Here is a 27446-nt window from a genome sequence, read left to right as displayed (position 1 = left end):
TCAGTCCTTAAGCATGATATTTTATTATATGTATACTAATTTCAGAACACAGTCCTTTCAAACAGCAGAAACTAAAACCATAGTTATGAAGGAATATGCCTTGCATTACCCATGGTTTGCAAAGTTAAATGTACTATAAAGTCATTATTAAAAGTGGGAAAGGAAGGAAAAATTGGCTCCAGAGAAGGGATGAGAAAAGGAGAAAAGACTACACGTTCCCAAGGATAGCTCCAAATTTCCAAGCATGGTTTGCAGAGAGCCAGCATTGTATCAGCACTGGACTTTTGCAAAGACCAACTAAATATTACTTTTATAGGGTTCAGAATGGTGATATAAAATATGAGACCATAAAAATCTCATGCTATGATTATAACCAATGTATCAATCCAATGAAAACATGTTACAATAAGTGGACTTCCTTTACAGTCCAAACGGGTGACGATCACACTCAGACAGAAGTGCTTGCGACAGTTTTGATAAAGTCCAATCAAATATGAAGAATAGGAAGTTGAGCTACAAACTTATTTCCTCATATCCTGTTATCAAAATACGGAGGCTATTCATGGTGTATAAGCATCATCCTTTTCTGGATCTGTAAACGTTCCAACTGCCTTTGAAGACTTTATTAAGTCTTCCAGAATGGCCTTTCTATGGAACAGCATGCTAAAAATGAACTTATGGACTAGTCATGTTTGGAATGAAAAAATTTCTTTGATAAGATCTAGCATGATAGTCCTACCCACACCTAATTTCACATTTTATGAGCAATGCATGCATGCGCACACACACATTTCCTTTTTAACAATTTGCTTTTCTCCACCAAGGTAGGATGTCTTAAAATTTGTGCTGTGTTTAACATGAAAAATCTTGTTTTTCAACCTGACTGTAGACAGCATCCTTGTGTGCTACTCTTTAAGGCCAAGCAAGAGAAATGAGAGGTTTGAAAATCATGCCCATTATACACTACAGTGATGAGTGTACAGAGGAAAACTTACCCCTAAACGCTATATCTTGGTGCAGGCAGACAGGTATTGGATTTCTATTTAAATTCAATAAGCAGTATAAATGCTAAGCACCAAGATCTCTTCTGTTTATTTTGACATATTAGACTGAGCAAATGCCTGGGATTAAGAGTATAATGAGAACCAAGAAGGGTCAACTTGGATAAAGAAGTGCTTTGGGAGTGCTTAGGAAATGAAGAGGAAGAAACCACAAGTCTTCTTTGTGGCATTTTTATTGCTTCTGTAACTGATCCATTGCTCATGAGGCTGACTGTCTACAAGTCAATTTTATAACCAAAATACAACTTCACAATATAGTTGTACTCAAAATGACACTGCACTATGAGCCCAGTTAATCTCTCTTTATTTTGCTGTAACATTACTTGTATCGTGACCTATCTGCTGAGCTCTACATGCAAGTTCAGGAGAAAGGAAGAAATAGACTGGAAAGCAGAAATTCCAATACAGCAGATACAGATTTGATTATGGTAGGATTTTTTTCTTGTATACTTTCCATTTTTCTAATCCAGTCTGTAAAGCAGTCACTTGCTTACTCACCTTCAGTAATCATTATCTCCAGGAAATCAAGCAGGAAGTTTTTGTCAATTTTAAAGAGGACTACCATCTTTCAGACTTCTTAAGGGTCACCAAAAACTTAATTAGCATATATAGGCAGACTGAAAACTTAAAAACATTGTGATCTAGTAATTTTTATGAACTTCATATGAAACATTTTTTTTCTGTTTGTTGAAGACTTCTATGGCACACACGCTGAATAATGCACTTTCAATGCACTTTAGCAATCCTTTGGAAGTGGATTTTTTGTTCCACACATGGAAAAGCAGTTCCAAATTTCATTAAAGAGCATTGAAAGTGGATTATCCAACGTGTGTGGAAGCAGCCTATGTTCAAGGACAAAACAAAAATTACAGGATGATATATAAACAGCTTGATTAAGTATAAAATAGATTCAATATATTTCTTTTTTAAAACTCAATTATTAAGTAGCAATGTATTAGGTATTCATTACAGAAAAAATGATCCCATCCCCGAATCTGTAGTGGAACAGAAACAGCATGTGAACAGGAATAAATGGAATACGGCTTTCAAACACCCCACCTTAGAAATGGCTAACCATATGCCAGCTAAGATAATTTCACTGAAACAATGTGTTTCAGGAAACCTTTGTTTTGCAATTTAAGGGTTCCGTGTCCTATTCCCACAGACTAGAAGAAGCAGCCCTGCACACATGACATGAGTGTGTTGAGGCAGCATGTGTGATCACACTTGATAGCACACCCGTTATGTGTACCCTGATAATTTCACCACCCACATATATGTATTCATCTCTACCATATTAGCACACAGCCTTTGAGTACCCACACCCTTGTCTACATATACTGGACCCCACAGGCCACTCAGTTTGCCCACGGGTTGTCTAAGTGGTGACACAAGGCTTAATGTGTTGCAGGAATTGGGAAGACTATGGGTATTGCTAACAATCCAGAGCTATTTTCCCCCAACACTGGCTTAACTGCAAACCCCTTTGATTTGGTGCTGAGAGCTCATTCTAAACCTTGCAACAAAACAGCAGAAGACAACATACAACACCATAAGAAGATTTGTGAGGAGGCAAGGCTGACATTGAATCTGTCCCCCGCAAAAGTTTGTAAAAAGACATACATTGTTTTAAGACAGCTAAGAGCTATTCCTTTTATTTTTTAATATGATATTAAATGCCATTTTATTGCTTTCAATTTTTGCATAAAGCTTTAGGTATTATGATAGCCAAGTAGCTTAAGAGGTTTATAAATAAATATATTCTATTTCCATTTATCGGTCAGCCGAACAGAACTGTCTAGCCCTGGCTTCCTACCTCACACACAGGATGCTGTGGTAACTGCTGTGTACAAACCTCTATTGTAGACAATAAAACTGCCCACTTCATTGGCAACCATGGTACCAATTCAACACTGCTTCAGTGAAAGGAAAAACACAGCAATTAAAGTGATATCATACAACGTTCAATCACCTATTCCTGCCTTGTCTGCTTGCCTTTTAAACTTCAGTCTTCTTACCCACAGAATTAATTTTTATTTTTAAAGTAACAGACATTAAGTCTGCAGAAAAAACAGGTTTCGCTTACCGTAACTGTTGTTCATCTAGGTCTTCCGTGCAGGCACACATGGGACTGCGCACGCGCAGGCCTGCCGATACCGGAGATTTTTATAGCTCAAAGCCACCAGGGGGCGCTCTCGCCTTCCACCGCGCATGCGCGGCCATTTTCCCGCCTAAATGGACTATAGAAGGCGGAGCGCCCCACACATACCCTCAGTTCCCCTTTCGCCGCCGTACATCTCTCAATTTTCACCATACAGCGGGGAAGGAGGGAGGGCATGTGTGCCTGCACGGAAGACCTAGATGAACAACAGTTACGGTAAGCGAAACCTGTTTTTCATCCACGGTCTTCCTGTGCAGTCCCACATGGGAGATTATAAAGCTTAATACCTGGGTGGAGGTGCCACAGTAAAGTCACTCAAAAATAGAATGCAACACTGCGGTGCCCACTGCAGTCTCCTTCCGGTCCAGGACGTCCAGCGCATAATGCTTGATAAAGGTATCCGCTGAAGCCCACGTCGCCGCTCTACAGATGTCATGCAGAGGAACACCTCTCAGCAGAGCCGCAGATGACGCCAAGGACCTAGTGGAATGGGCATGCACCTCTAAAGGACAAGGTAAATGGGCATAATCATAACATGTTAAAACTGTTTGAACAACCCATCTCGCAATAGACTGAGATGTTGCTTTCTTTCCCCTCTTTTGTCCTGCAAAACAGACAAACAAATTAGAATCCAAACGAAAAGCCTTGGTACGATCCAAGTAAAAGAGAAGAGCCCTGCGCACGTCCAACGAATGGAGGGCCCTCTCCGCATCAGAAGACTGCATCGGGAAAAAAACAGGTAAGGTAATGTCCTGAGACAAATGAAACTGAGACACCACTTTAGGTAAAAAGTCAACTTTAGTCCGTAAGACCACCTTGTCTGCATGAAACTTCAAATAGGGGGGTTCTGACGAAAGCGCAGCCAGTTCCCCCACCCTCCTGGCTGAAGTGATCGCCACCAAGAAAGCCACCTTCAAAGTAAGGTAGCGTAAAGGACAGGTAGCTAGAGGTTCAAAAGGTTTAGACATCAATCTAGTCAAGACTAGCGGTAAAGACCACTGAGGGACAATAGCCTGAACAGGGGGGTACAAATTATTCAGTCCCCGGAGAAACAATTTCGAAGTGTAGTGGGAGAAGACTGATTTCTTGTCTATAGGAGGATGGAATGCCGAAATTGCTGCCAAATATACCTTAACAGAACTATTGGCCAAACCCCTTAATTTAACCTCCCAAAGGAATTCCAAAATCTCAGGCAAGGAGGAAGAGAAAGGGTCCAGATTTCGGCTGCGGCACCACCCAGAAAAACGTTCCCATTTGAACGCATAGGACTGTCTCGTGGAAAGGCGTCTAGCATTCAATAAAACATGAGCTACAGCTTCAGAAAACCCCGATTGTGAATTATCAGCCACGCTGTCAGTTTGAGTCGTTGAATGTCGTGATGCAAAACCCCAGGACAGAAGGTCTGGAACGAGTGGCAATCTGATCGACTGCGTCTGCAATCGAAGGAGAGTGTGAAACCAAGGTTGTCTCGGCCAAAAAGGGGCTATCAGTATGACCGTCGCCCCCTCCCCTTGGATTTTGCTCAGAACCCTGGCCAACAGGGGGAATGGGGGAAATGCATAACACAGAGGACCCGACCACTCGACTTGAAATGCATCCCCATCGGACCCGGGGCCTAGACCCCCCCTGGAGCAATAGCGATGGGCCTTGCGATTGTCCAGCGTGGCAAAGAGGTCCAGTTCCGGGAAACCCCACATCGAGAAGATCGGAACGAGGTACTTGTCCCGAAGAGACCACTCGTGAACATCCCGGTGTAGTCTGCTCAGCTGATCTGCTTGGAGATTCTCCACCCCTGGGATGTGTACCGCTCTCAGCCATACCGAGTTCTGTATGGCCCAAGTCCACAGCTTCATCGCCTCGGTACAAAGGGTCGCCGATGCCGTGCCACCCTGTTTGTTGACATAAAACATTGCAGTCGTGTTGTCCGTCAACACTTGCACTGATTTGTTGCGCACGGTATCTGAAAAGGAGATCAGTGCATTTGAAATAGCCCTAAGCTCAAGGAGATTAATATGTTCCGAGCGTTCGGCCTGAGACCATGTGCCGTGAGCATAAGCACCCTCACAGTGAGCTCCCCAACCCAACAGGGAAGCATCAGTGGTTACAGACAAGTGAGTTTGACGATAGCCAAATTCCACACCCTTAAATAGATTCGCATCTGCAAGCCACCATTCTAACGAGGTCACCACCCGCCTAGGGACTGATAAACGTTTGTTCTGGGAATCAGAGTTAGGAGAAAAACTGGCATTAAACCACATTTGCAATGGCCGCATGAACAGCCTGGCGAACGGAACCACAGCCGTAGTAGAGGCCAAACATCCCAAAAGAGTCTGGATAAAATGAGCTGATTGAAAACGGCAGCACTTCAGCCTAAGGACCATGCCCTTAATCCTGGCCGCCCTGTCTGAGGGCAGGAAGCCAGCATTCTTGATCCCGTCCAAGACTACCCCTATAAATTGTACAGACCGTACTGGGGTCAATTTTGACTTCTTCTGATTAACGAAAAGACCTAGCCTAAGACATAAATCTAAAGTCAGGGATACTTGGGTAAACACGTCATCAGCAGAACTACCGACCAGGAGCCAGTCATCCAGGTACGGGAAGATTCGACAGCCCTGTAACCTCAGATGGGCCACCACCACAGCTATACATTTCGTAAAGACCCTAGGAGCAGTAGCTAAACCAAAGGGTAAAACCCGATACTGGTAAATTTTACCATCATAAGTAAAACGTAAATACTTCTTGTGTTCGGGAAAAATGGAGATATGGAAATAAGCGTCCTTCAAATCAAGGACCGCAAACCAGGAGTGTCTAGGTAAAAGGGTCAGAACCATTTGCAAAGTGACCATTTTAAATTTTCGAATTTTTATCAGTTTATTAAGGGCCCGTAGGTCCAAAATGGGTCGAAGACCACCATCTTTCTTTTCCACCAGAAATAGGTTAGAGTAAAACCCGAAGGGGGCAGGATCACGGGGCACCTCTTCAATTGCACCCTTCTGAATCAGGGTGGCCAATTCAGTTAAGATCTCCGTATGAGGAGGTCCTGAAGAAAAGACAGGGAGACGCAGGTAAGGTAAACTCACGAATTCAACTTTATAACCATACTGAACAATATCAGAAACCCAAACATCGGAACCGATGGACAGCCACTCCCTCCAGTAAGCATGTAGCCTGAACCCAAACATAGGCTCAGGTCCCTGTAATTGTCAGAATTGCTTCTGGGAGTGGGGGGCGTCCTTAGCCTGTTGTTGCTGAGAACCAGGCTTGGGACGGTGACCTTGTCTGCGCCTGGAAAAGGACTGTTGAGAGCTCTGGTAATTCCTCTGAGACTGATACGAATACCCCTGATAAGGCTGGTACTGATATGATCTGCCCCGATGAGAAGACCTGAAGTAAGGTCTCGCAGGATGCTGAGGAGCCTGGTGCAGAACGCCATAGGACCATGCCGTGAGACGATCCGTTCTCTTTTTTGACAGATACTCATCTGTCTTCTCAGAAAAAAGGAGCGTCCCTTCAAAAGGTAAGTCCTCCACTTTGTTCCTCGTCTCGGGCGGGAGAGCAGTCGTGCGGAGCCACGCAAATCGTCGCAAAACCACTGAAGAGAGCAAGGAACGTGCGGATGTATCAGACAAACTCCTGCTCGTATTAATCTGGTGTCTTGAGAGGCGGGTGGCCTCCTCTTGGATGACACACAGGAGGGTCCGCTGATCCTCAGGGAGTTTGGGGAGGAAAGCCGCCACTTTCTTCCACAGGAAGAGCTGGTAAGCCGACATCATAGCCGCATAGTTAGCCACTTTGATGGCAAATGCGGCAGAAGTGTACAATTTTCTCCCCAGGGTATCGATTTTTCTACTGTCTTTGTCAGTAGGAGCCGACATGGAACCCTGTTTGCCTCTTGCCTGCATCTCCTCAGTGACCAAGGAGGAAGGAGGCGGATGGATCGTCAAGAAGGGATGGTTCTCGTCCTTCGTGCGATAAAGGCCTTCCACTTTCCGGTTAGTGGCGGGGATAGAAGCAGGCTTGACATTGAGCTTCTTCCATAACTCCACAAAACCGTCGATCAGCGGAAAGGCTACGGAAGGCGTGGAACCCGAGTAGATATGCTGGTAGATCTTATCAGTAAACTTCGACTCCGTAGAGGTCGTTTCCAAATCCAGCGCCTTAGCCATTCGCTGAAGCAATTCATTGTAGGCCCTGAAGTCGTCCGTCGGCGAAGGTTCTTCCGCTGGGCCAAGTTCAGCATCAGGTGAATCCGAAGGAGGGGACTCATAAATCCTCGGTCGGTTCTGATGGTAGCCGGCCTCCGAAAGGTGTGGGGTTCCACGAGAGTCGTCATAGGATCGGATCCGAAAGGAAGGAGAAATCGAGTCCCTCCGAAAAGAGCGGTCTGATCGGAGTGGGCTATCCCCCAGATAGTACGAGGCCGCCCGGCCCCCACTGCTGTATCGCTCCCTCGATCGGCTCCGAGTCAGGTACGGGCTGTATCGACGGTCCGATCCACTCCGATAACTTCGACCCGATCTGATGGACCCGGATTCATGGGAGGTCGATCGCGGACGTCCCGTAGGGGTCGGGGGCTTCTCCATCGGAACTGGGTCTTCCTGAGAAGAGGTCGCCAGGGCAGGAACCGGGTCGGGATCCTTACGCCTCTTCTCCGGTGGGTCGGAACCAAGCGCACCCGAAGTGGTCGGCAACGGAGAGGAGAGTAACTGCTCCAGAACCGCCTTGTCCCTCTTAGAAGAGTGTTTTCTCTTCTTCTTCTTTTTGTCAGAGTCGGACGGAGCAGATGGTTCTCCCGTTGTCTCCGAAGCGACTGCACCCTGAGACGGTGGAGGCGTCGGTCTCGACACCGAAGGTGTCCGACTCCGAGACGCAGCTCGATCCAAGGCTGGTGCGGCAGATGAAGTCGAGGGTGGTCGGCTCCGAGGGACCTTCGGAACCGATGGTGCTGGTTCCGACGCGCTCCGAACCGAGGAGGACGAACGATCTCTCGGTCTCGACTCCGAATGACTCGGGGAAGGTAAGGCGCGAGGGGTCCTCGAGCTCACGGTTTCGGTCGGCCGAGGAGTGGATCCGGGCGCAGCAGATGGAGGTGCCTTTGCCGGAGGGTCCACAACAGACATAGCACGTTGCCAAAGCGAGGCGTGCAAACGGTCCGCCCTCTCCGCCCTGGCCTTCGAAGTAAAGGCACGGCAATGTTTGCAGGCCTGGGTATTATGGGTTTCCCCGAGGCAATAAAGGCAATTAGAATGGCCGTCTGACCTGGTCATCTTTCGATTACAGGAGACGCATCGTTTGAACAGAGCAGTATCCGACATCGCGAACGAGTAGAAGAGCCAAAAACCTCATCTATCGGCGGCGAAAAGGAAACTGAGGGTATGTGTGGGGCGCTCCGCCTTCTATAGTCCATTTAGGCGGGAAAATGGCCGCGCATGCGCGGTGGAAGGCGAGAGCGCCCCCTGGTGGCTTTGAGCTATAAAAATCTCCGGTATCGGCAGGCCTGCGCGTGCGCAGTCCCATGTGGGACTGCACAGGAAGACCGTGGATGAATAAACAGATATCTTGTAAAACCTCCAAGACTACAACTGTTATCATACACGCTGGATAATGTACATTCAAATTAACAATGTATGTGAAAGCAGTTTTTATACTACAGTGATCCATCTGACGAAGTGAGCCCTACTAGTCCATAAAAACCCATTCTAAAATTAAAACTTCTTAGCCACAAGACTCCCATTTATGTTTGCTGCAACAGACTCTTCTAAAATGATAACCATGAAAGGAATCTGCATGTCACTAACTAGGAGAGCCGGTTTGGTGTATTTGTTAAAAGCGCGGGACTCTAAGCTGGAGGACCGGGTTTGATTCCTCACTCCTCCACTTGAAGCCAGCTGGGGGACCTTGGGTCAGTCACAGCTTCTAGCTCACTCAGGCCCACCCACCTCACAGGGTGTTTTGTTGTGGGGATAATAATGACATAGTTTGTAAACCGCTCTGAGTGGGTGTTAAGTCATCCTGAAAGGTGGTATATAAATCGAATGTTGTTGTTATTGTTATTATTATTATAGGTCATATAAAGAGGTAGCACACACTGCATGTCAGCCATTGCATTAAAACAGTACTTGAAGTGGAAGGGGGAAAGAAGAACCTGGGATGGTGTAATTCAAACTAGGCCAGGCTCAATTTAGATATATCACTGTTGCATATCTTTAGATATATCGCTGTTACATAAACCATTTGCTAAGACGCTTGAATTACGTATTCACACTTTAAAATACTTACAGTGAGTCAGTTTATCAATCATTACCAAGAATAGAGTTACTATAAATGAAGTCAAAAACATTAATGAATGTAGTGTAATATTAGCCATTTCAGACCATTTTTTTAAAAGGATTCCATATTCTCTGTGTAAATTGTGTGCACTACTTCACTGCAATGGCAGAGAAAGGGCAGCAGAGTCTATTCCCATCTTGCCACTTTGACCATTGTAGAACTGTTTGTGGGTTGGGCCCGGGAAAGACAGGCACTGAAGAGGCAGGCACCTGAACAGACTGCTTCTTATTCTTACAATAACTGAAGCCCCCAAAAGCTGCCTATCCAAGTTCCTGATGTGCTCATCTATTCCAGGACCAGCTCCACAAACATCTCTGGCCTGGGTAAACCAGGATGGAATAGGACCAAGGCAACTATTCCCATTCTCATTTAGCCTTGCCCCAAAACAGCTGAGACCAAGCTCAGAAGGGTCTACTTCCAGCCCGCCCTGCTCAGAAAGGAGAGACCATGAAATATTTTCTTTGTGGCTTTCATAATACTGATATGTTGTTACTTCAATCCCAGGACAGCTTTTATTCACTGGAAAAGAAGTGGGTTGGCATCCCCCCTTATTTCACCCTATTTCGAACCCTTTAAAAAAACGAAACATGCACAAGAAGCTGATTCTGCCTGTGGAAAGTAGATTTAATGAAGAATATTTTATACACTTTTATGTGCCTTTATTACTGCAATGTATTATTATTCTCAGGAGCGAATGTAGTATTTGTAAAGCAACTTGCAAGAAAATGAGTCTTGAAACAAAATGACCAAAGCGGAATGTATGTTATGTATGTTAATCACTGTGAAGACTAAGATCAGCCACTGTGAAGCTTGCTGTAAGGCAGTTGCACCCGCAGTACACCTGTTCATGACTTGATACAGAAACTACTTAGCAAAGCTGCTTTATGCTAAATGTAGCAATAGAAAAAGGGGAAAGAAAATGTGTTACTGAAAGACGCTAGCTGTGAGTTAATCAGATTAGCTGTACCTTTCAAGGCTGAGAAGAAGTCCTAGAGAAGGGGAATGGGTGCTAAATGCAACTTCAAGCACATTCCTCAGGAAGGGAGAGCGCTCCCCTCCCACAGAGCCCAGCATACAAGGTTGCCAAAAGTGACATTGCGACGCCTTTAGTAAAATGTTACATAGGCCTGAAAAGGGGGCAGAGTGAAAAGCCTATGAAAGAGATGTGTGAGAAAGGAAGAGAGACGTTCTTCCTAGAGATAAACCAAGGACAGATAAGATAAGCAACGGCAATCGGGAAATATTGTAATTATGCTGTTGACCAAAGTTATTTCTTCCAATAAGCATACCCCTGGACTATTGTATCATTAGAGGTGGTAGCCCCCTTGAGCCAATGGGGACCACAGCAATATCTGAGCCAATAGAATAACAAATATTGTAACTAATCAAAAGGTATAAAAATGCTTTGCACAGCTATTGTTGCTTTGATGGGCATTAGACACGAGGGAATCCTTTATCCTCTGTGTAACCTCCGCCCCTCCATGTTTAATAAACGTTATAGAATTGCTTCATTCACAGGACTCTGCTTCTGCCTCTTCTTATGATTGGCTGAGGGACATTCGAACCACAGATTGTGTGGAACATGCCTCTGTCATGTATTTGGTCATAAATAGAATAAAATGGTCATATCTTTGCACCCTAGTCCTCACTTACAAGGGTTTCTGAAAAACTTTCAAAGTTATGACCTTTAATATTGATTTAGAAGCTATACAGTTACCGTGTTTTTTTACATTATTTAAAAGCAATATCTGGAGTAGGGACACAAGAAGAAAATATAGGCTATCACTAAGGTTTGCCATCTAGATAGGGAGAAAATGCCTCATCTCTTTAATAGAGGTTAAATAAATGGAAATAGACTAGTGAAGCTTTATATGGCATGAAATCAGTAACACCACCTGGTAATTGCTTGTACATCAAACTGATATTAAAGGAACCAGTTTAAAAGTTGGCAGCTTTGTAAGTCCTGAAAAATGAATTTTAGGTAGCATGTTAAGTAGGTTGAAGAGTAAAAACTCACTGACCTATGTATGTACTTTCAATATACTACAGATTATGTGTGAGTGCATATACAGGTCAAACACCACCATTCACTCATTCACTCACAGACACAGCTATTTGATATTTATACATTTTCATGAATACATACTAGAAATACAACTATCATTCCACAACAGCAACAAAGAACCAACATACATGAGATGTGATCAATAAAGTTGTGGAATGGTATATTAAATGTAATATTGTAATAAAATGTCCAATGCTAATATATACCAACTGGAAATGCAGTTTAATAGACTGGTAAATCAAAACAGCTTTCAGAACAAGATCTTATGTATTACTTGCTCTCTTGCTTGAAAATCAATCATATCCTCCATTAAAAATACTTCTTATTTTTTAAAAAACGTAATACTTGCAACCCTTTTTAGTACTAAGTGGCAAGATGGTGCTTATTTCCATCAAGGAATACAAAGCGATGTCATATGCTTCAGCCCTCTCAATTCTCCTGTTGTCTGGCCCTCAGGGATACTTTCACCAGCAATACTGATGCTATTTATAATGTTTATAGGACTTCAGCTGATCAGGTATACCTGGCCTAGAAAGCTAGGCTTATCACCACCCATAGGAGCCATTCTTTCCTATGGGCAGTGAACTTGGACTATCTACCATCCACAGGAAACATTGCCAGTTCTACTTGATCAATTGCTAAAGTCTCTTTAAAGAAGGGAGATGCTGCCAAAAAGACCAGCTTCCATCTCCCTCCCTCCCTCCCTCCTGCTGCCACTGTAGGCTAAGGAAAATGACAATAGCTAAAATTGTCCCAGGGTTTCAGGATCTGAAAAAATACCTGAAAAAAATCCAAAAACATTAATGAGAGTCCCAAAAATCTGGAATAACAAAAACCATGCCGTTCCCAAATCTGGATCTGAAATTAATCCGAAAATGTATGATGTAATAATTAATTTCTAAGATAATTTCTGATGAATCTGGGGTATTCTGCAAATTAATTTGCAGTTCTTAAAATGGACAAAGCTAAAGAAATATTCAAACCTATTAGACTAATTCTGCTGGAAAGCACAACCACTGTAGTGTAACGGAAGATGAAACATTTATTTCTGTTCCCCAGCATCATTTAAGTTCTGTTAACTTGCTTTTCACAGCTTTGAGTAAATTATTTTGCAAAGCAAACTTAATTGCCTTCTATGTACTGAGTTGGATGCAAAGTTCCCCAAGAGGAGCAGTGCTTGCATAATGGTTCTTCCATGCTCCTGCTGCAGCCCACTGCTCCCCTCCCCTGAAAGACTGTCCTCAGAGGCTAGGAACAAGAAAGGCACAGAATGCAGTGTGGGAGTATGCACTGGAAGGAGGAATCAGCAAAAACCACCCAGACGTCTACTAAGGGAAAACAAGCTTTCGATCAAATCCACCCTCCTTGAGTATTAACGATGTACAATTTGCAAGATCCAAAGCGGAATGTGCAAATGAATAACAAACATTTATCTATTTCCGTATCTGGTTCCAAAGTCCTTCAGATAACTGAAGTAAACTGAAAGCAATCTGTCTCCACTAACTCACAGGTTGCTAAACTGCTGCAAAAGCCTCTATAAAAGCAACTGTGGGAAATGCAGCAAGACACTTTGAATGGCAGTCTACAATAGCATATGCAGTATTTGCCATGACTTAGTTAATACCATTACCACTATGTTTATGTAACTGCTATTAACTAAATTCCTAGGCAATTTAATTAGTATTTTCAATTCTACTTGAAGCTACCTTTAAAAGGAGGGAAATCAGTTAGTGTCACTGCCTGTATCAATATTTTCCATTTTTTTCTCTGTTACAGTTTTTTTCCCCCTTGCACTTCCTCAAAGGAGCTCAGGATGGCATCCATGTTCTCTGTTCCTCCTCACACAAGTCCTGTCCTAAAATCACCCAATGAGCTTCACGGCAAAGTGGATCTCAAGTGCTTCCAGTCCTAGTCCAACCCTCTAACCGCTATACACCGCTGGCTGTGAAGTCAGTCAAGTATTACCATGCTATTCAGTTTGTATATGCTGTGGGAACCATATGTGCCGCTGATGTCACTGGCAATACACCTATTGAATACAACCCAACTCCACTACTTTCAATCATCAGTTTAAAAAAATCCAACAATTTAGTTTAGCAGAAAAAAAAATCCAATTCTTTAAAGTAATATTTGTTTAAAAAGTCATGGGTCCAATCCAGTAAGAAGAACAGCATGTGCCGAAACAAGTTTCCACACATGACCTGCCCACTACAGCATGTGAAAGAGGATGCTGTGTCAATGAAGGAAAGAATCCCCCACATGGAGCATTCCAGAATCTGGTTTCTTATCTTCATCCAGAGATTAAGGGGGCAAGGGGAAGGGGCTACTCCAATGCAGAATCAAAGCAGAGAAGAAAAATGATGGTGCAGTGGGAAAAAATAATTATCTTGTGTTCCACACAAAGATCCCTGATTTTTTTTTTTGCATGCTGCCTTGTCGGAGATCAGTAAAGCAACCTTCTTTCAGGAAGTTCCCACAGGGGGAACAATATTTTTCCCACTGCGCCATCATTTTTCTCCTCTGCTTTGACTCTTCATCCAGACAGCCACAAGAGCAACCTGCTCTTTGTGCAACCCAACTCTCAATTTTGTTAGGGGCAGGAAGCAATTGCAAACATTTGTTCAGAGAGAAGGAAGAAGGGGGTTTCACAAGTGCTAATACAGCCGTATCTCTTGATCAGAACAAATACAGAAATAATATAGATAAACCAATCCCACCCACCCAAGATGCAGAGTGCTTTGAAGCATAAACAAGCAAACAAATACATTGGAAACCCACTGAGCAGTATCTTAAAAAAATTAAATGCAACAGACATCATGTTCACAAGGGGCACAGATGACTGTCAACAAGCTTTCTCCAAGTCTGCATGACATGACTGTGAATCAAAGAACTGGATCTCCAACGCAAAACTGACAATTGTGGAATCATGAAGAGCTAACTTTTCATGTTAAAAATCAAGTCTATTTCCCTCATTATAGTTTTAGGGAAAAGATGAAATACATGTGCAGATTCTGCTAAATACTTAGGAATTAGAAATCTGTATATTTCTGAGCCATCATCACATGGCATATTCCCTCCAGTTCTTGCTTCATAATCTTCAATATGCAACAACCAATTAAAGCATGTAAACTGTGTGCAAATTTGCCTACTTTGCATAATTTATTCCAGTCATGCATTTCAATTTTTTTCATGTGACAAAGAATGACCTATTTTGTTCAGCATTTAGAAGCTGTGCCTGTCAGTCTTGAACATCACGACAGAGGTAGTGATGTGAAGATTTTCAGATATGAAAGCTGTCATCCAAAACTAACATCCATGTGAAATTATTTCTCTTGACACACATTTGTGGGACATTTTTTAAAATGTTGGCATTGGAAGCACAGCATTAGGCAGCATTAACTGCCTAATGGCAGTGGGGCATAATGTACATTTATGTACATTATGCAGTCACCAACGCTCCACAACTGCTAAAGAAGAAAGTCCAGGCATTTCCCAACCACTGCTGGCCATCATCATTAAAGGTGATGAACTGCTGACTCTGTGAAGAGTCTTACAACTGTGTTCTCATGGAATCAAAAGATGATAATTGTCATCAGAATGTCCACAATATTTGATGCTAAGTTTAATTTCATAACTGTATTAATTTTAGAACAGATATGTATAATCCAGATTCTAACGGGTATTAAGTTTCTTTAGGTAGGACACTTGCAACTTTGCTGAAGCAAAGTCCATTCACATCCACAGTGAAGGAATTAGATGTATGTTTCTTATGTATAAAATCAATTTCTCTGCTTTCATCTTTGTCCTCTTACTGTATCTTCCCCTTTTTCATGAAACCTCATAGTATCTACCTTTGATTCTGCACTCAGCTTTAATTAGCCTTCTGCAATTGCTAATAATCAAATTGAATAGTCTTCCATCTGAGCTCCAGCTCTATACAATCCATTTCTACTCTAGTTAGAATTTGTTGTCCTACAATTGCATCTCTAACTGTAGATGCATGTTTTAAATTTGGTGTGTTGATTGCCTAATCATTTAATTTTATGTCTCTTTTTTAAAAGGTTAGCTTGCAGTAATCTCGGAACCACCTCCTGGAAGTCTCTGAAGAGGCAGAATATACATATTTCAAAGATAACATACAATATTATGTGTATGTGTGTGAAATGTAAAAGGTTTCATAGGATTCCTTCCTGCAAACCAAAGCGTTCATCGCTCATTATCAGCTGTTACTTTTAACATCAAGAATACTTGAAGCTTAACAAGTTCACAGGGGAGAATTCAAAAACACAATCAGAACAAAAAGCCACCTGATCCATTAAAATTTGGGAGTGCTAGCACAGCCTGCTCAAGTCCTGAGATTCTGACAGATATCACACAAAAACAATCGGGCATATTGGTCATGCCTTCTCTATGTGTCCCCATAAATATATATGACATCATGACATGACCTCTTGAGCCACCTAAGGAGGCAAAATGAAGGGATGATCAAAAGGAACAATAGGACAGAAGATGGCACTGTTAGATAAGGAGTGGGAGGAGAGGCATGTAGATTATAATCGGCCATTCCACAAGCACATCTCTAATATGATTGTCATATTGTCCAGGCAGCACATCCTCTAAATTATGCCATGTTATCTGCTCACTGTAAGTGTGGTACCTGGAGACATTGAGCTAACCAGTGTAAAGTAGTAATGTCGTATCATGGCAAATTCAAAAAATAAACATTTTGGTTAAGTATTATCCACACATATATCACACTTGCCAGCATAAAAATTAGACAAGTTACAATTAGTTAGCTGAAATATTAAAGAGGCAGTCACTTCACAATGACAATCCAAGTGCCAAGTGGGTTTCATGGGGTATGAGTCCGATGGGGCTTAGGGGCTTTTGGAATGCTTGCTGTGGAGGAAGAGGAATACATTTTTTAAAGGATGCCATTAGAATTATAACGGCTGATATTTTTTCCCATGAAGGATCCATCCATCAGGAGCCAGCAGCAGGGATATAGTAAGATACTACATCTAGGCAGGTAAAGTTTTGCTGCACAACTCAGTTTCCCTGATATAACCTTCTCTGTATAAACAATGCAAGAAAACACCCACACTGGTTAAGAGAAGAAGGAAAGGCAATGCAAGCTGAATATTAACACAAGGCAAGTTGCTATGAAGTTCAAACCTACAGAAAAAAACACTGTTGCCTCATTAACCTGATTTCTTTCATACATATTTTGACATGAAATAGGTTAATCAGGGGAATATGTGCCTAATATTTAAAACATTCATTATTTAAGCTCACTTTGTAGCTGTCCATAATAATCACTTGCAACACTGAAGCACAGAAATACCTTGTTAGTTTATTTTGGAGGTGGGTGTGAAAGGGAACAAGACTTGAAACTTTAAAAAAAAACTACAACATATATGGTCTGATAAGTTTTGAGATGACTGTACTCACCAGTTGTTTCCACGATGCCCTCTAGGATGACAACTATTTCAAACTGTTCAGTTTGCATGCTTCGCTGAGAAAGGTCATAGAAGGGACTTTTGGAATCGATCACATGGCAAATTGTAAGTGGTGAAACAAGGAAAAGTTGGTCTGCTCCCGTACTAAAACCTACATCCAGTTCAAGTTGATCGAGAGGGAGAAATTCACCCTCAGGTGTTTGGCGAGACTACACAAAACATGAAGAGAGAGAGAAGGGGGAGAAAAAAAATCAGCGACTAGTACTGTAATTTTCAAGTCAGTCTGACAGCAAGTCACATCCTTGCCAACACTTTACACCATCAATCATCTGTGACAAAATCCAAACAAATGATCATGCAGCTATGTTATAAGGGGGAGAAGGGAGGGCAGAAGCCAAACATTACAGAACATACATGAATTATTTATAAATACATCTTACTACCATTAAAGCTCACTGGCTCATAAGACGTGAAAAACTGCTTGACAGACAAATGTGGCCGCTAAAACAACCAACAGAGACAGCGCACATCAAATTATATCCTGCCAGCAGAGCAAGGGGCACTCAAGGTATAGATACATGAAGCTACTAGCTCTGTACACACTACAGTGAATACACATTCATTTTTAATGTACACATGTACACCAGTTTTTAAAAAAGCCGACATGTGTTCACTTTACAAATAAAATCATGGACCAGTACCACTATAAATGTGTGGTTTAAATCATACATTCAGCTGCACATGAGTTGAATGTAAAGTAAAAATGACACAATGTTTGTAAATACACTGCACATAGACAGTATGTGCATTCACTTAAACATCAATACAGGGCTAGAGAGTTGGTCAATTAGCCTGACAAGGTCAGTACTATCCACTCTGTCTGACAGAGGCTTTTCAGGATCCCAGGCAGAGATTCTTCATATCACCTGCTGCTTGATCTTTTTAAGATCAAGAGATTTAACCCAGGATCTTCTGCTTATACATTAGATGCTCTGGCGCTGAGCCACAGCCTCTCCCTATATTCCTATATTAATAGGAAAATGAGAGATAAGAGAATCTGTCTGTTGCCAATTTTCATGCATTGGATTATTGGGAGTTTCCTTTGTAACATTATTGGTAGCTTGAGCCACACAGGTTCATCCAAACAACCCAAAACTTATTTTGGTGCCTACAGATTTGTTTTCCAAAAGACAGTGATACCAGTGGAATACACTGACCCATTATAAAAGCCCTGTTGCTCTCCTAAATGAAACATCTAAGCAGGGACACTTTCCAGTATCTTAGGCTTCCAATATCTTTGGTCCCAGGGTAAGGTTGGCAGTTACAGGAAACTAAAGAGGGTTATTTGCAGCTTAACCTGGCTTAACTGAAGTACTTTAATTTAAATCAATTTATGCACACATCCTGGATATTTGTGCCAGCTTATCCACACGAAAAAACATGCCGTAATTCAAACACAACGCTACACTGATGCATCACTCAGGACTCTTTATTGTAAGTAGTAACTCTAAGCACAAGTAGTTGCATGTAAGCTGTCTCCAGGTGACTGATGTTACTTTAGAAAGTGAAATAAACTTAAATTCAACTGTTTTGTCTTAACTCTACTGTGGATGAGGTTCTGCTTTCATGAATGGAAGGCAATGAGTGGAAGGCAGCTTGCCATAGTACTTTGCACACAATTGAGAAGGTCCCTTGAGCCATCACGACCAGATTTCAAGGGGCGCACAGGGCTGTGCAGCAGGAAGAAAGCTCCCTTTCATGTGTGGAACTGCAGTTCTCTGAATTCCGGCCATCGCCTCCTTCTAAAACAGGATAGGATGGTCTAATACCCTATTTCTTTATGTATGAATTTGGAAAATTTCTGCTCCACTTATCCAGAGACATGTTCAAGGCAGCTAACAACTAAAACTGAATGGCAGAACAATGAAAATAAGCACAATTATTGAATAAGCAGATGCTAATATGCAGTAGAACTATTAGGGTGGTAAACGTTTCTTAAATGTAAAGATCAGCATGGTTATGAACTTATAAAGCTATCTTGTATCATTTGGTACCTCTAATTTGGTACTGTGTACTCAGGCTAAGAGTATATTCTTGAATATTTATTTATTTGTTGGGCTTCTATCCCAACCTCCCCGCAAGCGTGCTCAGGGCTGGTTACAGCAGTAAAACATATAATTTACATTAAAATTCACAATAGAACTGCAGAATTTCCATAAAACACCACCCCCAAACAGCGACCTTACAACCCCTGCCAGAGAGGGGGGAAGATGATCTCAAACAGAGTAAGGTCTTCCTCAAAATATATGCTATACCAGATTTCATTTATTTAAAATATTTAAAATACTCTATGTTTCCCCCAAAATGGCATCCTGAGACCCTTTAAATGCATAGTATGCACAGCATAAGTATTACACACTCTAATTTACATTAATTACAGCCACACTCAAATTTTCTTCCACTAACTGGTTTTCTAAACCAGAGTTGCCTCCAGATTTAGAATCTGGTAAGTAGAAGGAAAACTAACTCCAGTTGAACCACACCCTGGATTCATCTGTCATAGGCAGCTACAGTTGGGTTCTAATTGGAATTTCCTTCATCATGGTTTGCACAAGAAGGGAGGAGAAGGGGCCAATGAGAGTGAAATCTGAGTGCAAGCCTGGCAACCAGCCCTATTAATGCATATCAATATTTCTAATTCTCATCACAGCCCCATCAGTGGATACTTAAATATGGAGACTGGAGTCATGAAAGTAAAAGACAGATATTTCTACAAATCTGAAAAAGCCCCTCCCCAAATCTAAAACAAACAAACATCGGGAGGGTTAAACCACTCCAAAACAGAAACAGTGCTTGTAGAAATGAATGCCCTCTATTGTGAGAGATGCTAAGCAACCACAATATTATTGCCAGCCTGAAAGCCTTGGTTTCTGTCAGTAAAAGGAAGTGGGATGGGGGTCAAGGACCTTTCCAAGGCTGCTGTGACCTTTGAGGGAAGACTCATTGGGGCCAGGCCCAGAAGCAATTTCCAGATGACTTGATGCTACATGATTTGTGTCATTCACCGAGGCCTGGCTGCTTGCTAATATTCAACACCAACCCCCACCCCCAAACAAAAGCTAGGGCAGTGTAGTGGTAAGAGCTACAGAGACAGATTTGGGAAACTCAGATTCGAATCAAACCACTGCTACGGAAGCTCACTGGGTAACTTTGATACAGGCAAGGAGAATATACTGGTTTTCTCCATTGCGGAGAAAGACAATATATAAATGAAGAAAATTAATAAACATAGCTGAAGATGGGGCAGATAAAAGAAAGTTGTTTAGTGGATTTGAAGGAGAGAAGGAAGTAGGAAAAGTTGAGCATATTGGGGTTCCAAGAGGAAGGAAAGAGGAAATAGTGTGAGGAAGGGGATATAAAGAAAAATGAAGTGCACTCACAATCCTTGCAGGTCCCTCACCATGCAACTGGGTGTGGCTCAGCAGGCACCACACAATTGGGCCACAGGGGAGAGGCTTCCAGAGGGAGGAAGAGGGAAATGTGAAGACGGGGGAAGCAGACACAGGTAGGTGGGAGGGAAAGAAGCAAGAAAAAGAGGCAAGCCTATGAGGGGCTCAGGGAAGGGAAACAGGACATGGGGGGATTACATGACCCCCCCCACAAGTCCTTGCAAGTCCCTCACTTTTTCCATTGCTAATATCTAAACAAGTCATATTAATAGTCCCTATAATGTGGATTTAGATCTCTCTCTACATATGTATTAAAAGCTTAACTTTTAGCTTTGAAATTAAACACGGTTAGTATGAAGGAAACATTCAGATGACATATATCAGGTTTTATTTGACAAGAGTTCCAATAAGACAAGGAATTAAATTTCACTAGGTTACATCAGCGGCTGTGTTTTCGCAGCTATGCCATTCTATTACACAACCATGAGCTTTTGCATGTTCCTTAAAATATAATCTGTGCATTATCATGCACTCCAAACATCTGTAGCACTTTGTTTTGAAAGTTTAAGTGATACTGATTACCTACAGGGAATGTGCATCTAATTAGAAAACAAGTATCATAGAATGGTCTAAATGCTGACAGATAACAAGATATGAAGCTAAGCAAAATTTACAGCTCTGGTTGTGTGGAAAGGAAATAGCCTGCTAAAGATGGAAAGGAAATAGCCTGCTAAAGATGGATCTCGTAACCTGTCAGTGGAAAATGCTAGCAGAAGTGGATTTTTGCTTCATTCCCCTTTCCCCAAGTCCTTTCTGACCCCTGAAAAAAGTGATTTTCAGTGTCATGGAATTCATATGGACTAAGAAATACACACACAACTAAGGAGATGAAAGGGGGTATAATTGTCCCTTCGCAATCTTTCATCAGGAGTATAGAGCTGATAAAAGGGGAACCAATTTTGCTCTTCACTGCTGTCCTCTCATCAGTATGGTCTATGTGGGTTCTGCAATGCTGGAACTTCTTGTATTATGCTAATATCTGGAATTATTCACACTGATTCTCCCCCTCCCCCTTTTAAAAAAATGTTTGTCCCATTTTATTTTCATATCCCAGATTACGATTTGCGTAAAGAAACCGAGTGAACATCATGACTTAGCGGGTAATAAAGCCCAGATTTCCTCATCTTCCAACCAATACTCTATTATATCACACCTGTCACCTTGATGCAGCCCTGGTTTTTCAACTTTCACTCATCCCAACATTAATTACTGACTAGTAGTAACAGTCAAAGTAATTCAAGTATCCAGAAACAGCTGCAAATCTTCCTTGCAACTTGGCTGGACATATAAAGCCACTATATCTTAACAAGCTGCAGTGTACATAGACATTGTTAATTAGGCAGATGGATTTGTCCAAACATACTGCCAAGCATGAAATCTGGAAGTGGCTGTTCTAAATAATTTTCTTCAATTAATCAAATACATGTATTTCAGTTCCTATCATTTTGGGGAGAATCTGTTCCATGCATTTGTTAATACAGTTTCCATACTTGCTCCTTCACATTCAGGCCTAAAACATTCTATCATCCCCCCTGCAAATAACACCATAACAGGAACAATCTATCAAGGTACTCTCCAAGTCCTATTGGAATGATAAAGAACTGTGTATGAGCAATACTATACTATGGCATAGTTCCCATGTATTTCAAATGGGCTTCCAGAGTTGAGCCCAAGTTACCCAAAGATTTTTTACATTCCTGGAGGAGCAAGATTAAAAAATTCTATAATAAAATAAACGGCCATAATTATTTTTATCTGACATTTATCTCTCCTCCGCCTGCTCCCAGACTGAATACAACTTTTTTCAGTTAATTCTTTGTGGCATCTAACTTCACAAATTGCACCACTGACATCAGGAGCATTTACTGTTAAGGTTTTCTGAATCTCACGTTAACTATGCAGACTGATATGATAACATAGTTTATAGGTTAAAGATGTTAATTCCTTTTATGTTATATCTTTTAAATCCAAATTTCTTCAGTGGAAAATTGTTTGTGGCTCAGCGACAGAGCATCTAATGTATAAGCAGAAGAGCCTGGGTTAAATTTTTGTATCTAGTTTGTGAGGGGGAGGCTGGCATGGAGGGCTAGAACTGCGTGGCGGGGTGTGGAGGGAAGAGAAGGGATTGCCGAGCAATGCTTTTGTGGCTGGTCTTGGGTGCCGCTGAGGAGAGGAGGCGAAACGGCGCCAAAGAGCAACGGCCCACCTGACCGACTGCGGCTGCTGGGTTAAATCTTTTTATCTGATTTAGGAGGGATTTACAAAGGATTTAGGAGGGATAAATGTAATTTTTTAATAGACTGTGATCAGTTTTTTACTGGATCTAGATAGACTGTATTTTGCAGTAATGGGTTAGGAAACTATAGGTATCATACATTTTACTGAATTTTCCTGTAGTACTGTAGTACTTCTTAAGTAAATCCTTTCCCATCCCCATATCTCCTTTTAAAAAAACCAGCCAACAGTATAGAATTTTTCTTGGTACCCTGATACATTATAATTCAACTTTCCCATATATTAAAATCTGTGTATATTTGGTTCTTAATTAAAATACTCCTACAACCATATTATATTTAGAAGTCTGAAGCACATTAATGCATGTATATAAGAACAGACTGAAATGCCATAATCTTTGATTTTTTTTGGTCTCAAGTCCCTTTTTACAGTTGTATGTCTGTACAAAAATAAAACAGAATTTTAAAAATGTAAAATAAGTTATCCATTAGACACTGAATATGCTACAAAGACTGTACAACTGAATGAAAGGGGCAATGCCCTGTTGTAAAGTTGAGCCCATTATTTTGAACTGTCTTCTGAAAGCAGTTTCAGCTGTCCTATAAAACATATGCAGAGACACCTCAACGTTACAGAAAGTGGCCACTTTTTAGCAACCAGTGCTGTAATTAAGAGTACAATGTAAATCTGATATCACAGGAAAAAATGATCTAAATTTGAGGTTGTGATCAGTTCTGCAGTTCATTCTTCATAAGTGGTTATTACAGCTTTATAACAAAAGTCTGCTACATGGTTGGCATGATGCCTTCTAAATATAGATAAACATCAACCAGGATTTACTGCATGTAATTTATTTTATCATTTTAAATTACCGATCAAACATCAGTAATCTCTTCACACAGAAAGAGAGAAGTAGGAACTACAATGCATATTACTGGAACTTTCAAATTTCAAAATGTTCTAAGTATGTCCTTTCGGAGATAGAGATGTCATGTCTCATCATTTATTGTCTTTCACTGTTATGTCTACTATCCCTGGCAAGGCGAGCTTCCCATTCTATTTTACTTGGTGGAACCAAACTTCCTTAATCTTTCACTTTTCCATCTTGTAAACAGTTGGGAAGTGGAAGAATCTCCTGAACATCTGTGGCTCCCTTGGCCGGACCAGCATGCATAGGCTCTGTCTGTTACATTGTTAATCTTTCTTCTTACATTGTTATCTGTCTTCACCCTATGAATCTGTATCTTGTTCAGAAGTCACAACAACAAACTTGAAATGTATTAACTGATAATAACTAGTGAACAATGAAAGCAATGGGTGAAGCTACTTGAACCCCTTTGGAAATATCTATGGATAGCATGCATATATGTGACACTGAAGCCATTGTGATCCACAATCCTCAAAAGGCAAAGCTTAAAGGAGTGTAAACTCCAACTGGTAAGTGCTGTCAAGTTGCAATCAACTCGTGGTGACCTCATGAAGTTCCTCCTCATGGGGTTTTCAAGACAAGGAATGAGCAAAAGTGGTTTTCCATTGCCTTTTTTCAACATAGCAGTAACTCCAGCCTTCCTTAATGGTTTCCCATGTAAGTACTGACTGTGCTAGCTTCCAAGTTCTGATGAGTTCTGGCTAGTCTGGACTATGAAGGCTGCTAAAACCCCAACCATAATATTCATGATTTCCAAGGAGGAAGTAAATTCTACAACTTTGTCATTAGACTTAGTTAACATGTCTCACCCCATGGTTCATATTATTACATCAGCACCAATGCAACTTCACCATAGTTGGACTACATCAGAATTTGCAAGCCTGTTTTAAACCATGAAGCAAATTATGCTTTGGTGCTGGTTATGGTCAGAGGAGAACGCCAGAGCAGATGTACGCACTAACCATAGTAGGTATAAAACTCAAAGGGAGAATGCCTGAAAAAGAGAGAGTGGGAAGGAGGATCACATAAGTCTTCAGGGTGTTCCTGATGTTTAGGAGACCGCGCAGAGTTACACCTGCACTAACCCATGAGGGCATGATCTATATTAATACTATATAACAATGTACTGTTCTGATGGTACTTTAACTAAGTGTTTTATTGTTTAAAGGTCACAGCTGTAATCAGCTGGGCTCTCAAGATGAGCAACGTGTATTTATTCAGCAACTTTAGAATGTTGAAAGAATGTCATGTACATTTAACCAACTAATTCTGTATGTGATTGCAACACGTGACAATATATTTTCTTAGGCTCTGGACCTATTTTAAAGTTTGGATCAAAAGTACTTGAACTGTCTTAAAAGGGTGGTTAAACTAATATTTACAATGTTCAAAATACTTTTTCCCTTTCCTTAGATGATATTACTTTATTTATTTATTTAAAATATTTATATACCTGCTCAAGTTGGGTAACAACAAAGTAAAATCTAATACGAAACAGTTTAATAAAAGACATTAAAACAACATATTAAACACTATACACAACAGATTATAATGATACTACAAACAAATCTACGCTCCAGAAGTCAGACCTCAAATGAACTCAAATAAATACTTCCATGATATGGGGGGAGGGGTCATAACTAGTTCAAAGGACTGGCCTGAAAAGGTATTCAGCAGCACCAAACAGAATCAATGCATTTGACTTACAAGAACACAAATATCTTCAGTAGGAATGGATAACAGATAACAAAAAAAATAGGAACAGATGGCTTAGTAGGTTTAAAGACTAAAAAGAGTGTGCTAGTAAAATATTTCAGCCAGCACAAAAAGTACGTGGGATGAGAGAAGAAACCCTACATGTAAAGGCTGGAAGAGAACTTAATGCAAATTTCTAGTTCGAGAAGCTACTTATATGGAGGAGAAAGGGAAAGGAAGTTGGAACTGGGATAGAAATAAGATAATCAGTTCTCATGCTTCTAAATGCTATACGAAGGAGAACAGAATAGTAAATATAAACTCTGGAGACAACAGGAGTGGATACATACTGATAAGAACCTGTGGGAAATTACCATGTAAATGTACTGGAAGGGGAAAAAGTCAAGGAAAGGAGGAACCAGATAGAGACTGCACTGAGGGAGATGTTACATGAGAAGTAGACTGGAAAAAGCGGACAGGTATGAATGGATTTGAGAGAAAGATGCAACACAGAGGAATGTGCAGATGCAACTAACAGAGGGCCAGATCTTGAACTTACTTTGAGGAGTTTGCAGCGGATCTGTGCAGAGACCATGTGGCTGTTGCGGAGGTTGCCCACCCTGAACATGAGCGTGAGTTTGCCATCCCTCATGGAGATGACAGCATGTTCACTGAACATTAGCGTTTCTGCCCGTTTCTTAGGTTGGGACATCTTGATGAACATACAGCCAATGAGAAATGCATCCACAATGGAACCCAGGATGGACTGGAACAGGAAGAGGATGATGCCCTCCGGACATTTGTCCGTAATGTATCTGTAGCCATAACCAATGGTAGCCTCTGTCTCTATGAAGAACAGAAAGGCAGAGGGGAAGTTGTAGACATTGGCCACGCACGGCGTATACTCATCGTCGTGGGTTCTGTTCAGGTCACCCCGTATGTAGGCAATGACCCACCACATGGAAGCCATAAAGAGCCAGGCCACGGTGTAGGTGAGGATGAAGATGAACAGGTTCCAGCGCCACTTGAGGTCCACCAAGGTGGTGAACAGGTCCGAGAGGTAGCGGCTGGTCTCGCTGCCCAAGTTGCCATGCTGCACGTTGCACCGGCCATTCTTGTCCACGAACCGCTGGCGCTTTTTCTTATGGGCAGACGCCTGCTGCTGGTGGTGGAAACCCGAGCCACTGGACGAGGTGGTCACTACCTGGTAATCGTCCCCAAATTTCCTTCGCAGCGCAGACATAATACGGAGGCGCTAGCCAGAGTCGCCGACCGACAGGGTAAAAGGGGACAGGGCTCTGCCGGCGCCCTCCCCTCTCTCCAGCCCCTTCTCCTCCTTGCCCTCTCCCCTGCCTCCGCACCTCACCCCACGCTTCCCTCTCTCCCTCCCTCCTCTCTTTCCCCCTTCCCACTCAAAAGCAGGAGCCCGCGGAGAGAAGTCCCATGGTGGCTTTACCTTCCAGCTCGGTCTGGCGGCCCCTTAAGCCACTCCAGGAAGTTCGGGACAAGCGGAGGGGAGGGGGTGGAGAGGGAAAAGCTGGATCCGCGCAAAGCAGCCGCAGTCGGTCAGGCGGGCCGTTGCTCTTTGGCGCCGTTTCGCCCCCTCTCCTCAGCAGCACCCAAGACCAGACGCAAAGGCATCGCTCGGCAATCCCCCTCTCTTCCCTCCGCACCCCTCCACGCCTGCCTCCCCCTCACAGGGAGCCGCCGAGCCCCTTCCCCGCGGCGCCCTCAGTCGGAGCCGCCTCGGCTGCCCGGGAAACGCATGGGCGGAGAGGAGCGAGGGGAGGAAAGCGAGCGCCGGGAGCCTCGCCGCCTCCGCGGGCGGCAGCTGCCTGGTTGTGCCTGGAGGAGTTGCTCTGTGGGTGTGCGGCGTGCGAGCCCCGGCTGAGGGCTACGTGTGTGTGTGTGTGAGTGGAGAGCGCGCGCTGCCTTAGTCCCTAGCGGCGCCTTTCCCAAGCGGGGGGCGCAGCCATGGCTCTTCCACCCGTGGCGCCTTT

The 27446-nt window shown here is 42.4% G+C and overlaps 1 protein-coding gene across 1 annotated transcript in view; it reads right to left on the bottom strand.

Annotated features, from left to right (window-relative positions):
* The window catches only part of KCNJ3 (potassium inwardly rectifying channel subfamily J member 3), a 198135-nt gene extending 171446 nt beyond the window's left edge, over positions 1–26689 (bottom strand). Inside the window, exons 1-2 of the mRNA XM_054971571.1 lie at positions 26006–26689; positions 17072–17288 (exon numbers count right to left, since the gene is read on the bottom strand). Coding sequence (XP_054827546.1) covers positions 17072–17288; positions 26006–26689 — 901 coding nt within the window. The remainder of the gene's footprint in view (positions 1–17071; positions 17289–26005) is intronic.
* Positions 26690–27446: the final 757 nt, after the last annotated feature.

Source organism: Eublepharis macularius, chromosome 2, assembly GCF_028583425.1.
Source record: "Eublepharis macularius isolate TG4126 chromosome 2, MPM_Emac_v1.0, whole genome shotgun sequence".
In the NCBI taxonomy this organism is placed as follows: domain Eukaryota; kingdom Metazoa; phylum Chordata; class Lepidosauria; order Squamata; family Eublepharidae; genus Eublepharis; species Eublepharis macularius.
Note: the sequence above shows the minus strand (reverse complement) of the source record. Positions and strands in the feature narration are given on the sequence as shown.